The 14,918-nt window shown below is 40.9% G+C and overlaps 1 protein-coding gene across 7 annotated transcripts in view; it reads right to left on the bottom strand.

Annotated features, from left to right (window-relative positions):
- Positions 1-11,629, bottom strand: part of ROCK2 (Rho associated coiled-coil containing protein kinase 2) — a 104,597-nt gene extending 92,968 nt beyond the window's left edge. For all 7 annotated transcript variants that reach the window (XM_038133742.1, XM_038133747.1, XM_038133741.1 and 4 more), the window contains exon 1: positions 11,480-11,629. In XM_038133742.1, coding sequence (XP_037989670.1) covers positions 11,480-11,629 — 150 coding nt within the window. The remainder of the gene's footprint in view (positions 1-11,479) is intronic.
- Positions 11,630-14,918: the final 3,289 nt, after the last annotated feature.

Here is a 14,918-nt window from a genome sequence, read left to right as displayed (position 1 = left end):
ATTGAGACAGTTAAAATAAAACTCTATCAGAATTTGTTTACAAACTGATATTAAAAATATCAGCTGAGATTATGGTAGCAAAAAAGAAATTTTAAAATAGAATAATATTTTCAGTTTATTTAGTTTGTGCTTATTCCACCATAATCACTTTCCTTTTTTAAGCAAATATATCTTTGGAATATGAATTCAAAAACCCCACAACTGTTAAAATAAAAATATGGCAAGAAATTCAGGGCTAAGTGAATATCCCTAATTACTTGGGAAAGCAAAGCAAAATAGAAAGTAGATTTCAAATTCCTCATGGTTTTGTAAGTGGAAAACAGTTTTCCCACAGACAATAACTCGATGTTTCCTAAATTTTCCTTCAGCTTTGGCAACAAGTGATTCTTATCTGGAAAGTCAAGAAAATATTTGCGTAAGACCTGAGCAAGTTAATCCCTACAAGAGTCATCTGCATCAGCTACTTCCTCAAGGAATCACAATTTTTACATTTGAAGAAAATCTCATGCATAAAGACCATTAAGGTCAGAAGAAGTGTATGCATTTGGCTAAAGATTGGGAGGAAAAAAAAATTTACATAGGTCTCTTGTAAGAGTATTTCTGCACACACCTTTATGAATATACACAGGTGGAGAGCGCACAACCTTGATCTAACCAGAAACAGGACCGCCACAACAGCATGGAACCAACAGCATGGATCTCTGTTGCAACAGCAAACAGAGATCACTACTAACTCTCTACTAAAGCAGAATTTAAATCTGGGGATACAAAGTCCTTGTATCGACAAAAAACAGTTTAACAGCCTCACTGCACATTGAGTAGGTATGAGCACGTAGCTATGGTGTTTCAGGCCATTCTAGACATAATTGGGTCCCTAAATGATTTGAGTTTCTTGTCATTTCTTACTACCCTACTTGGAAAATGTGCATATGACTAGCTACATACACCTCACCGTCAAAGGGAGTTCAGACATACAAAAAAATTGATTATTGAATATGTTCACTTACTCAAAGACCAGCATTTTCAGAAATAACTCAGGAATAACATGAGATAATTGGTGCCGCTCTTGTTTCACTTGCTGCTACAGATGTGGCCTTGGAAAGCATCATTCACTCTGAGCACTGGCAAGGTTCATTTTAAGCCTAAACTGCTGATCATTCTGCTGGTTTTGACTTAAATCACAGATTCACAGAAGGATATACAGAATATTCTGAGGTGAAAGGGTATTCTGGTGAATCCTTTTGTGAAACAAGAGCAGCACCTGAACCTCTGTGTGAGGCCTCCAGTACCCTCGCTGTGACCACAGTGATGTTTCTGGACAACCTTGGGCCAGGAACTTCCCACTAGGGACAGCGCAATACCACACCAGCTACAGGGGAGAGAACCCTGACACAGTCTGAGTTACTGTTATTAGATACGAACTTACAGATGACAGTGATATTTTACCACAATAAAGACTTTTTCATTACTTTTTTACATGCAAACAGAAAGAAGATAAAAATGTTATGCTTCTCTCACAACCCATATGTGCTTTCAGCATCAATGACCCTATGATATTACAGTTTCAAGGACATTTGTTTGTTCCCCACTTCCATTTTAGAGGAAAACTGACCCAACAGTGCTAAGAGTTCACACATGAGAAAAAAAATCAAGGCATGATGGCAGTAAAAGCAAAACAAATTCCACAATTCAGAAATTTAGTCTGCGTATAAACCCAAGAATAATTCCTGTGTGCCAAGAAAGGAGTCCAATTACATGGCAGCCTCTTCTGATAAACTCTAGAAAATAAGCTTGAAATCAAAATAGAACTAAAAAGTTCCACCTTGGAATAAAATGTATCCAAGTCTTTTCTTCAGTCCTGCTGCCTGCATACTCAAAAAAAAGGCAAAACAGCTATTCCTCTCCCCTGTGACGTTCAGCATCCATTTGATGTAAAACACCAATAAACAGAAATAACTTCAGTGTACATTCACTTGGTTTTGATTTAACAAAAAAGAATTTGCATTGCAAGGACACTGCAATTTTATTAATTCCCATCTGTCTGTAAGACATACTGCACATCTTCCCTCATAAATTTAGACAGAGTGATTTCAAAACACCAATACCATATCACCATATGTACTTTTACCCAACCTATAGCAAACATTCTTTCAGCAATATGGCATAAGCAGAACAGTCCATTCTAGGTAGAAAATGTAAAATAAGCTCTGCAGTTGAGCGCAGTGCTGTCTCTGATTTTCTGATTCAGTGAAGTCCTGCAGTAGAGTCATATAAAATAAAGCCAGGAGCTTTTTAAATAATGAACAACCTCATACCTTACAAAATTTTTAGTTAGATTTTCCACTTAATATCTGTCAAAATTTGCCAAAGATGTTTTCACAGGCAGAGAGGGGACATTAGGGACTTCTGGCACTTGAGAAACACTGCAAGGCACATGTGGGAACAAATACTGCTATTTCTTCTAAAAAATGAGAGCACTGAAATAGTTTATTTTGACACTTAAATTGCCTTTCTTCAGAGGCAGCCAACCATTAAAATAGATGAAATGATTCACACCTCACAGTGCTACTGTTACAGGCTTCTACGCACATAAACTACTCTTCATCACAGTGTCCACATTTAGAGGTTTTCTTCATAAACTTCAGATTTTCTTCATAAATCATTTCTAAACCAGAGATCTAGCTAGATGTCTATGATTAAAAGGAATTGCCAACATAATATTTTTTTCAGGAGATGCAGCTTATATTAGTGCATTTATAATTTATCTTTTAATACAAGCTTAAAATATTTCTGACACAGAATACTACATGCATACAAAACAATGTTCAGGCTGCCTCATTTGCTGTTACATTCAGGTTTTACCAGCAGAATTCTGACATCAGAGTTCTGATGCTTCCCACCCTCACTGGCAATACTGCCACATTTACAGAGTCAAGACAAATCCTTCAGTTCTGGGAAGATGACAAGTAGGGAATAAGGAAAATAACTTAAAAATACAATAAAAAATAAGCACATTCTATATAATTAAACTAATACTGAAAAATTATTTTGAAAGCAATTTAAAAAACAGCTTTATAAAACTTAACAATTTAGTACTAGGATTTTTTTAAAGTGCAGCTATTTTCAGCTTTCCCTATCAGCTCTATAGTTCAGGGGCTTGTAATACCAGAATGGATGCAAGTCTTAAGTTTAACAGAATTATTATTTTGTACTCACAGAGAAAAAAAAATAACATAGAATAATGTTTAAATTAATAGCAGCAGCTGCAATACAATCATAAACTGCCAGTACCTCCTTGCCAGATAAGTAATTCAAGCAGTTGTTCTCAGTCACTTTTCATATAAAAGAACATAAAATAAAAGGCAGGGGGGTATTTTATAATCCAGGTTTATACACCCTAAAGAGGTCATTAAATTGAACAGGCCAAGAAATAAAAACTATGGCTTAGTGCCTAAGTGGTCTAACTTCTACTGTTGGAGAAGGAGGTCCCGAGATGTTCCCTAAAGGAAACAGATCATGCATGCATACCCTTGGCATTGGAAAGGTCTTCATCACTCACTCACTAAACCAACAGCTTCCAACATGGTATTATTCCCTGCTCTTCTCCATTTTCCTAAACTATTAGAAGGAATAATGCTATTCCTAGATTTAGAGAGTTCATGGTTATTTTATCACAAAAGTTTAAAATTCCACAAAAAAACATAATTGAGAAGTCAAGCATAGTTACAAAATTGTGTAAGAAGGGGTGCAACCAATATTAAGTAACCTCACAAGATCTTTTATCTACTTACTGCAGCTTGTTTCCAATGACTTTAGCTGCACATTGTAGAAGCCTATCATAATATAGCCTCCCCTATATAGCAGATGGTGCTAAAAGTCATTTACAAATAAAAATCTGTGTCCTAAACATGCAACAAATGACAAGGCTTGTCTCCCTAATCTTGTACTTAAAATAATCAGTGCTCTGAAAACAGAGACTAGAACACACTAGTTTCAGAAACCACAAGGAAAACCAGTTTAAGACTATTTTCTGTATGAAATAGAACATTTTTATAGCACAGGCAAGCCAAACATTTGTATATCCCTCAACCAAAACCTGCGTTATTACTGTTTCTAGAGCATAATCTCTTTGAAAGTATGCAGATACACAGCACTGTGAATTTATCAATGCAGCACTCTTAATTTCAAACAAAAGAAAAATAAAGAAGGTAAATCAACTTGTACAGTAGCAACAAACACAAGCAGATTTCCAAGTTCAGAGCTCATTCAATAAAAAGGAATTCCCAAAGTACCTGAAGATCCTTCTCTGTATATATTCCATACTAGGGTAAATCTATGCTGTTGACAGAACTATGTTTGATATTTAATCAACAATTAAGCTATAGACTTTGGACAGCTACCTGTAACAGCAGTGACATGGACAAAGAACAATGATGCACTACAGCCTTTAAATAGTAATCAAGATTTTAGTTAAATTTTAAATAGTATTTGGAAGAAAGTGTGGAACTCAGGCATTTTTTTCTTCTAGTTATTTATTTATTTGGTGACAGTAACAGCCAACATTATGTGTTTTGAGATTAAAAAATAGGAGAATTTGCTAAAGCTTAAATTTTCTTCTTTCATAGTTGTTTAAGCCTACTTTCATGCCTGTATGTGACCTCCTCTTCATTTCCTCCCAAAGAAAAGTACAAGAAAATTCTTGTGTTTGGATGAGTCACCCAAACTTTATCTAGCTTTATGTAGGATCCTGTAATTCTGTACTTTAAATACAGACTAGTAAAATCAATACCCATGATTTAGATGCCTTAGTCAAAAGGCAATAGAGAAATTACTTGATTACCTGAATCCTCAAGGTTCAGAATTAGACACTTGGGCATAGCTTACTTGTGATCATCTTTTGTAATCACATAAGTCTATTCTAAATATTAAATTATTTTCTAGTACATCTTAAAAATAAAGCTTCATCGTCTCCATTTCATATAGTTGGAAATGAAGAAAGATTTGTCTGAAACCATATGGTGATAGCACTAGATTAGGATTCAGACCCTCCTGCACAATATTTTTTATTCTCTGTATCATCTGAACAACACTATCCTAAAAAAAAATAATTATGAAATGACTGTGCAATTAAAGTAACAATGCTGAACACTATCATTAGTCTCCATCTGGGCACACAAAACACAAAGCATGTGATTGGTTATTTTTTGCAAAAGATTTGACTTAGGTAAGTCATTCTACATGAAATAAAATAATGGAAGACAAGCATAATCAAAACCCCACTGTATGTCACACCCAGATTGTTTTTCTTCTCGTGTCTATCACCTTCTGCACCCTACAACAAATGGAGCAGAGACTGAACAGGAGGCACGTTTCACATGACAACGAAGAAATCTGTGTCCATCCAACAACAAAACTCCATGATACTTCACAGACAAAAAGTAGCTGTAACAGTAGCAGATGAACACAGAGAAAAAGCTAAGTCCACACCACATAAAGCACCTGTTACAGACTGAGACTATCCACCATAGTGAAATCTGGACAAAATTCACAAAATCAGAATGTTCCAAATATTGCAACCCATCAGCACATTAGGGGTCCAACCATTGACTGAAGCACGGAGTCTTATAACTCTGTCGGCAGGTAATGAATAAAATGTTGCCAATGAAGGACGCAGGTGACGCAGCCTGGCCGGGCTCAAGCGCGCCGGGCACCGCGGGGCTGTTCGGACACTGCTGCAGGAGCCTCACGCACCGCAGGTATGGCTGGGCAGCTGAGCACTACATTCAACCTTGTGTTTACATTGCGAACAGCTCATTAAAATAAGTTTATTACTAGCCAAGTCTGCCAATATAAACACTGTATTCTTGTTCACAACCAATGGGATGTACCAAGGAAAAAATATTTAAAATAAATTTGTTACCAGAAAGATTCGCTGCTTTACAGTGTAACAGTTTAGAAGAAACCTTGGACACAATATAGCATTCTTCCCCCCAAAACCCCCCATGCTTATGAGTTACAGAAATACAGAGATTTAATTTTTTTAAATCTTTCATTATGTAAAACTATACTATGCATTTTTAATCACTTTCATCTTTAAAAGCCAAAGTCAGCTCCTCTGTGACACTGATACAATTCCAGTCATATTTTGTAGATCAAACACTGGCAAGAAATCATCAACTGATTGCTGTGGAGATTGGCTACTGAGGTAGCACTTTCGTTTGAAATTGGGCAGTTTTTGTTATGGATCGCATTACTAGACAAAGAGCCAAATGCTTTGGCTCTGCTCTGCCATTAGTTAGAAGTGAAAATGTACTTTAAAAACCAGGTTCTAATAAGCATTTGCACACATTTCAACTGAAACTGAGACTACTAATATTTGGAAAAGTGAAGAGTTCCTGAATTTTTATTCCTGCACATACAAAACAGAAGAAAACTCTGCTAATTTGCTAGTGTAGGTGTATTTATGTTTCTCTTAAGTTGTTACAAAGACTGAACAATGAAAGGATACTAATGACACAGTCTGCAATCTGATCAACAGAGATGAAATACTGGGAGTGAACATGCCTATTGTGAATACACACACACAAAATCTGCATGCATCTCGTGTGGCAGTAAAAAGACCTGCAGCTGAGAAAAATATTCTTTCTGCTTTCTCAAACCAGAAGTGAAACACTTTAATCCTAGTGTAGAATAAGTCAGAATATAAAAACACATAAAGCTGTCAGAAAAACAGAACTATCTTTTTCCAGCTAACTATACTGCTATATATAAATCCATCAGAGGGGAACAATGAACAAAAGACAATTCAGTTCCCTTAAGGATCATAATTTTTAACTCTGCAGTAGATGTTCTATAATTACAGATCAAAACTAGAACATTCATGAAAAGAGTTAGAAACTAAGAGAGAAATAACAGCACAGGAAATATAACAAACAAGAAAAGGCTATTTCTTCAAGAACAGAGAATCATCTGGCCTTCAAATTACTTAGTGGGCAATGAATTTTAGATCAGATCCTGCTAACTGCTACATATGCATCTCTTCCCTGTACTTGCTGGCTCAAATTAACACAACAGATTGCTCTTGCTGATTCAAAATTATGTGTGGCAATAAATTCAGAAAAGTGAAACAACTTTCATAATAATTATGAAATACTTAGAAAGTTCCTAAGGCTGAAATCCTGCAAAGGAATACCTTGTATCAGCCATGATGACCTGGAGACTCTGAATTAACAGAGCTCAGCCTAGTGATCTGCTCAATTAACACTCTCGGTACACGGTTGGCATCTACTCAATTGATGAGATCTTTATGGACAGATGCACTTACTGGAAGAATGGGAGTCACAGCTGTATCTCCAATCCACTTTTCAATAAGAATAAAATTCCAGGGTCTTGATGGCAATGATCCATGTAGATGAACATCTATTCATGTTCAAACTAGTGTAAATACACAGTTTACCAGTCAGCTTTATTTAAAAAAGAAATAAATGGCAAATTAGTTCAGTTTTGGTTTGTGGGTTTGGGTTCTAGGGCATGTGTATTCTGAGACACTTGAGCACTCTCCTGCTAATCATCTGTCCATTTCTCAGTCCACCATGCTTGCATGCCAGCATAGCCCAGCACTGTGCTCACAATTTCACTGCTGCACTGCCTAATTAACAGTTTTAAGAGCTCCTTCTTTCAAAAGCTGACACAACCATAGCAGAGCAGCCAGAATATACTCAACATTTTACACCTCCAGTGTAATGTCAAACTTCAAGCTTAACGCTAAAATCCTGAGGCTTGCACTGAATGAGTGAGTCCAAGGGCAAACACCAGTGCCTTTCTCTGGACAACTGCACTCGAGCAGCTCCAGCCCAGGTAAAGCACTGCAGAAAGTGCATGGTAAGATTTACCAGAGCTGTTCAACACCACCACACAACTCAAAAGTTGAGTTCAGGATGTGCTGAAGTGATACAATTACATGTGGCAAGGAAGCGGAGGTCTGGATTAGTTTTACACAGCCTACAGTGACGTATCTCCTCTTGTTTTAGAGAAGATAACCCTTGCCAACGCACCCCTAGATAACGTGTATGAAATAGCATCAAAAATAACTCAGTTCATACTGTAGACAGAGCTTATATGCAAAATCATAAATGCCCAAATGTATTTGAGCACTGTTAAGCTCTCCTTAAATTTAGCTGTCAACTCGGAACTATCCGGTAGGAATGTATTTATAGAAGCGTTTCTTATGGATCAGCCAAGGTCAAATGCCATTAAGTGCTATCATCCATGTGTACATGCGGTACACATAAAAATGTCACTTCATTAAATTAGTGGGTGACACAACTGGCAGAAAAGCAAATAATAAAAATATGGTAGCTTTACAAAGTAATCTGCATGATCTAAATGTAATACAGAAAACAGGTTTTCATAACCACTAATGCACTGTTACATGCCCAAAAAGAGTAAGACTGTACCATAGAAAGCTGTGACAATATCAAAATTATTTATCTTAGCACAGGCAACCTAACAACAAGCTTTCAACAAGACACAATGAGAGAATGAGCACTCAGCCAACGCCTCAATGAGGTTGCAATAACCACTTCCCTTTGTGGATGTCTTTGCTGACACCTATCATGGCACCAAGTACACAGTTCTAGCATTCCTCTTTCCATCTCTTCATCAGACCAAAACCAGAACCCCACCAAGTGCTGGCTGTGCATCTCATCTATGCTAATGAGTAGAAAGTCCTTCATGATTTTTTTTTTATTTAGCAGAAAAAGGGTAGTAATAACATACCACACATTTTGGTTGGTTGGTTGTTTCCGGGGACATTTTATTTTTGCCTTCATAACTGCCTGTGGGAACAAACTAAATGCAGAGTTCTCCATCTCATAATGCCTCTGAACTGAGAATGCATAGGTCTTTTTTAAAGATATGCTTTAATCAAACACAAATAATTAAGCTCAACACAGGCATTAATAACTGTTAAGGCACAGAAGAGAGCAAAAATCCCATTAGAATATCTAACAGTCTCTCTTAAGCCCCGAAGGGGGATGGGAGGAACATAATCAATCAATGTATTTGGCTTCATAGATTCTCCTGCTGAAGAAACAGATGGATGTGGTCAGCCATCCTGTGGTCAGGAAGGTACGCAAAGAAGTCTCTTCATTTAGAGCCACTGAATAAAACATCTCTTGATGACAGTGGAATTGCTATCTAGAGAAGACAGCTTATTACCTCAGCTTCTCACGTCTTTCAAATTTACACCATGTGTTATAGATCAACAGCTACTTTTTCGCTTTTTACGGCTTCCCAAAAATAAAGCATGCACACAAAATACAGAATAGCAGCTGTTTATGACTTTTTACACTGTAAGGAAATGAATTCCATTTTGAATTCCATTCCACATTTTTAGTTTTGGTTATGTTATTTTTGGAGGATGGAATAGTGGCATTCCAGCTAGTCTTTTTAAGATGCTTTCCCTGACTCTCAGTTCATGTTGCTGTATTTCTACTTTTAACTGAAAACACATTTCCACTTTTGATAATTTACACTGCAAGGGAGCTGGTTAGTAAACAAATAAATTTTTCAATATGAATATGCTTTCATACTCAGACTATTTAGCAGCACACCAATGCAAAATTAATGTCAAATTGCATAAAGCAACAATACAACAGATGAAAAGAAAGTGCTTTTACAGGAAATCGGTTGCAAATTTCCTAAATAAGAATAATAAATAGTCCATTATTTCATACACAGATATGTAGACTGCACAGGCTAGGAAATTTGATTGATTAGCATTATATTTCACTTGCTGCTAGTTTTTTAAACAATACTTACAAACAGAATGTAGAGAACAGTGATGACCTTTACTATAAAAAAATGCATTTACAATCCAGCTAACACTCTCCCATGGTTTGCTTTCTCAATGTATTACATGAAGCAGTCTACATTGCTAGCATATAAAACAAACAAAAAAATCAAGTTCTAAGCAGCCCAGTATCAATTTTGTAGCTAGGATTTCTCTTCAGAAACATAAACATATTTTAGTGTATTCAATCTACATCCAAGGCATGGGAGGTGAGAGAATAAAAGAATCATGCATATAAAAGTATAAAAGCAGAGTGTGAAAAAGTCTACTGGGGTTAAGTATTAACCTGATGCATTTTTCAGAACGACTGTACTATTTTTAACTGCTCTTTTTTGGCCACAGGTCAAAGTTTTCCAAGCAAAATACCAAAGTGAAAATGCTGGGAGCAAAGCCCAGAGGCAGCTCTCTCTGCTTTGGCCTAGGCAAAAACTTATCTGAATCCAGTCAGATATGTAGCACTGTTTCCCACCCCCCTCCATTGACTGTGGCTGTCATTATGCCTCTGAACATGTATGAGAGGAGTAACAGCACCACAGCCTCGGGAAGAACATTTTTCAGATGTTATAGGAAATTCCTATATTCTCCACACAGCACAGGCATACATTCTGTTCAGTCAGTTCCTGTATTTTTGGCCAAACAGAACTGAGTCATTTGAAAGCACAAAAAAACCCACAGTGTAAGTGCCTTGAGCAACTGCTGGAAGGACTGGGATTTATTCCCCCTTTTTCTGCTCCTCATAACTGGGACATATTGGAAATTTTGGGGCAGACTGGAAATACAAGATTTGAAGACCCTAAAGTTCAGTTAAAATACAAAAAATTATAACACTAATAACGATAATAATGATAACAACAGTGATAATAATGATAATAATCTGTCTCTTGGCCGCCTTTCTAGAGCTCAGATGGTTAAATGAGAAAATCTAACCCCTATCACACTTCTTCACAAGGGCATAGATTTCTCACTAAAGTAAATTGTATTTCATACATTCACACGGAAAAAATGCTATTTGAAACAGGACACAGACGAATCAATTTGCCCCAACGAAAAATAAACGTGAAGGGTCACTGGACCCCCCAGTTACATTTCTCCCTTAGGCGTGTCCCCTTTTCCTGAATTATTTCCACATCACACAGCAACCTCAGCTTCACCAGGGGACGTTTCACAGGGGGTGAGCGATGGGTGCCCGGCAGCGCACACAAAGGCAGGGGACTTTGGGGACGGACACGCTGTGATTCCCAGGCGCGAAAGGGAACGGTGTGAACGATGCCGGGAGGGAAAACAAGGAGCTTTCCTCTCGCTGGATCAGATCTCGTCAGGGACGTTCCTCGCTTTCCCCCAAATAAGATGTAGCTAATCGGGGAGCGCTCGCTTTCCCCTCGCAGCGCCGTGCCCGTCCCCTCGCTCAAGCCAGTCCTGGGGGCGACGGCCGCTCCCGCCACCTCCCCGCTGCCGGTGACCCGGTCGGGGGCGTGGAGACGATTCCTTCGTCCTCCCCCAGGAAAGCACTTTCAGGACGCAAGAGCCCTTTCCTTCCTTCCCGTTCCCTCCCGCCCGCCTGAGGCAAGGGCAGCGCTCCCTTTGTTCCCCCGCCGAGCGCTCCCCCCAGGCGCGGCCGCCCCTCACCAGCAGACTCTCCACGTTGACCGGGGAGCGCGGGTCGCGGATCATGGACTCCAGCTTCCTCTGGCGGCCCTCGAGCATCCCCGCCGCCGGCTCCAGCGCCTCGGCCGCCAGGGGAGCCGCCGACATCTTCCCCGCCGGCTGTTGGCTCATCCTCCGGCCCGCCTAGTGCCGGGCCCGCGGAGGGCACTGCGCGGGGCCGCCCGGCGGGCCTAGCGCGGCGGCGAGCCCGGGAAGGGCGGGGGCGGCGAGGCGGGAGCGGAGGGCAGCGCCGCCGGCGGCTGCCGCCCGGGCATGAAGGGCGAGGGAAAACGGCCGCTGCTCCGCCCGGGCGCGGGGAGAGGGAGGGGAGAGAGCTAGAAGGGAGGGACGGAGCGCTTCCCGCCGTGCCCCCGCCTCTCCCCGCTCAGGGCGTCCCTTGGCGGCCGCCGCCTCACTGCCCGCTCCGCCGGGACATCGCTCCGAGGGCGGGGGGAGGCGGCGAGCGAAGGGGGAGCGGCTGCCGCGGGGTCGGGCTCAAAGCGCGGCTCTCTCTGCAGCGCTCGCCGGCTGCTGGAGCGGGAGCCACGATCCCCGCCAGCCTCGCTTTCCCTCGCCGCTCTCCGCGTTCCGCCCACCCCGGCCCGGCGCGGCCTCCCGCTGCCCGGCCCCGCGCAGGCCGCCTCCCCTACCCACAAGGCCCCGCTGCGAACGGCGCATTGTTCGGCGCTCGCTCAGCAGCCGCCGGCAGCCCTGAGCTCGGTGGGGCCGTGCCGGGCCTGGGCAAGGCAGCCGCTCAGAGACAGGGCTGTGTGCGTTTTGGCACATGAGACCTCAGCATGGCGTCAAGCACACAGGAAAAAAAAAAGCGAAAAATATTTGAGAAGGTGGGAGAGCAGTGTTTCCGATAGAGCAGCAGTGCTGACGGCACGAAACCATTCGGTGAATGCTTTTGGTTAGAAAGGACCTTAAATATTGTCTAATTCCAAGCCCTGTTCCATGGGCAGTGGCACTTTCACTCAGGGCTCCATCCAGCCTGGCCCTACCATGTCGGGGATTGTGCATCCACAATTTTCCTGGGCAACATATTCCAGTACCTCACCACACTCATGGTAAAATTTTTTTCCCCCCATATCGAATATAAACATACACTCCTTGGATATGAAACCATTCCCCCTTGTTTTGTTGCTACATGATCTTGTCAATAGTCTTGCACTATCTTTTCTATAAATTATCTTCAGGTATTGAAAGGCCACACAAGGTCACCCCAAAGCCTTCTTCTCTTTTCCAGGCTGAACAATCCAAATTCTCTCATAGGAGAGGTACTCCATCCCTCTCCTGTGTGTATATCCTACATGTATGAGAGGGAGGATGAAGAACTAGGCAGAGAGGAGCTGTGCTGGGGGAGGTGCAGGCCATCCTCATGCACCCCGAGGAAGATGAGCCCCCACAGTGTGCTGCAAATGGGTACAGCCACCTTGCCACCCTTGGTGGGCACGCTGAGGGGACAGGATGCTGTTTATCAGACCCAGGCAAGAAAGGCTACAGCAGGGAGGGCGTCAGTGATGCCTGAGCTGTGGCCGCAGGGATGGAGGTGGAGAATTGGATGGCAGGGATGCTCCATGGAATGGATGTGAGGTTGTGGCCAAACTATGGTTCCAGCACCCCGGACATGTGGCTGGCTGCTGGGCAGATGTTGTAGGACGGAACAACAGAGACGGTGGAAGTGTCATTCACTAAGGTGGAGGGACCTCAGGGAGGAAAGGTTAACATTTTACTGTGTTGACTTTCAGCTGATAGCTGGCTGGCAGTGAGCTGATGTCAGAAAAGTGGCTCAATATTTTAACTTTAAAGGAAGAGGAGAGAGTCAGAGAAGTAAATATGTGAGTCACTTGCATGGCTTTGAGCGAGATCACACTCAGTGATATTCTGAGTCAGGGCCCTGGTGCTAAACAACTCCCAACTTGAGGGAAGGTCTGCTCTGAAAATCCACCCAAACTTCATAACTGGATTCTGCTTTTACAGTCCACTGAGTCAAAATCCTCAAGCCTCACAGAAACACGCACACACAAGAACACTTTGAAAAGTCAATATGGGCGTTATAACTCACGCTTTAGCGTGAACTACATTGAGTTTGTGAGTTTTCTGAAGGAACTGGTGAAGTCTGTTTGAGAGAGGCTCTGGTTATTTATATCTTAGGACTACCTCATCTTCAAAACAGATTAGGATCTGCTTAACTGCAGCACCACCAAAAAAAATCACATAGTCTCCTTGAACAGTTTACTTTGCTAGGAGATAAAAGAAGTAAGTGTGAGAATGACTTGGGTTGCTACTAGGATTATATGTGGGTACTAACCGGATCATGAAGTTACACAGCCTTACAAAACAGCAGTTCAAAACTCTAAATTACCTAGAATAAACATGATTTCTTCACTTACAGCCTATTCATTGGCTAATTTTTATAAGTAGCACAAAAAAAATGTTTTGGCCTTTTTAAAGGATTTAAAATAGGTTTGGACAACAGACCAAAAACACAATGAGTGTGTCTCTAGTGATCAATAAGGAGCTTGTGCTGAGTTCTGTTACTGTGAACAACAATTTTGGGGGTGATTTCAATGAGCTCGGAGTTGGGCACTAGGTGATCTGATGATTTAAGCTCTTAGTTTCCCCTTGGCTACAGGCAAGGTCCTTTTTTTTTCTTCAGTTTTTTCTTATCTATTTCTTATCTATAAGCTTTGTAAAAACTGATCTTTAGCTTTTGTGATTTAATGGCATTGTTCAGGGTGCTATCTAAACAAAAGTAACAAAGAAAATCTTAAATAAGCATAACAGCCCTTTTTATGTAGGAAAAAAAAGTGTGATTGTGACTTCAAAAGCAAACGTGTAGAAATAATACCTTCTTGAAATTCTTGCCCAATAGATCCATTCTTCCACCCTTCAGGACATATCTGTTTACTAGCTAAACAAGTTTTACTCTGTTACAGGGACACATTGACAATGGTAGTCAGCTGAATTCCTTTGTACGACACAAATACTCAACAAAATCATCAGCAGAAGATTTACTGCTGGTTATAAGTGACTAAGTAACAAAAATAGTACTCAGAAAGTCCAATCCTTCTCTCAGTGTTTGCAAAAAACATTGTTTTAACATGCCCTAGAGGAAAAATAACACCACCTTCTGTGGTCTTTTTACAGTTCTACCTTTTCTGCCTTCAGTGGTGTAAATCTCTCAGGGTATCACCTATCCCCACAATGACCATCTAAGGAAGAACTCTTCCTACTCACTCTGTGTATGCTAGTTTTGAAGTCCTGTGCAGTGAATTGTCAAATGCTATTTACTGTGTTTTGTAAGGCAAAGTCCAAGCCTTCCAGTGTGTCTGCTGTAGCTTTAAGCCTAGGACTCCACAGATGGATCCTTCATCTCTCTGTCTGCTCCCTGAAATGTTGCTGAACTCTTTAGATA

Source organism: Motacilla alba, chromosome 3 (genome assembly GCF_015832195.1).
Source record: "Motacilla alba alba isolate MOTALB_02 chromosome 3, Motacilla_alba_V1.0_pri, whole genome shotgun sequence".
In the NCBI taxonomy this organism is placed as follows: Eukaryota; Metazoa; Chordata; class Aves; order Passeriformes; family Motacillidae; genus Motacilla; species Motacilla alba.
This window is presented reverse-complemented; position numbering and strand designations above follow the sequence as displayed.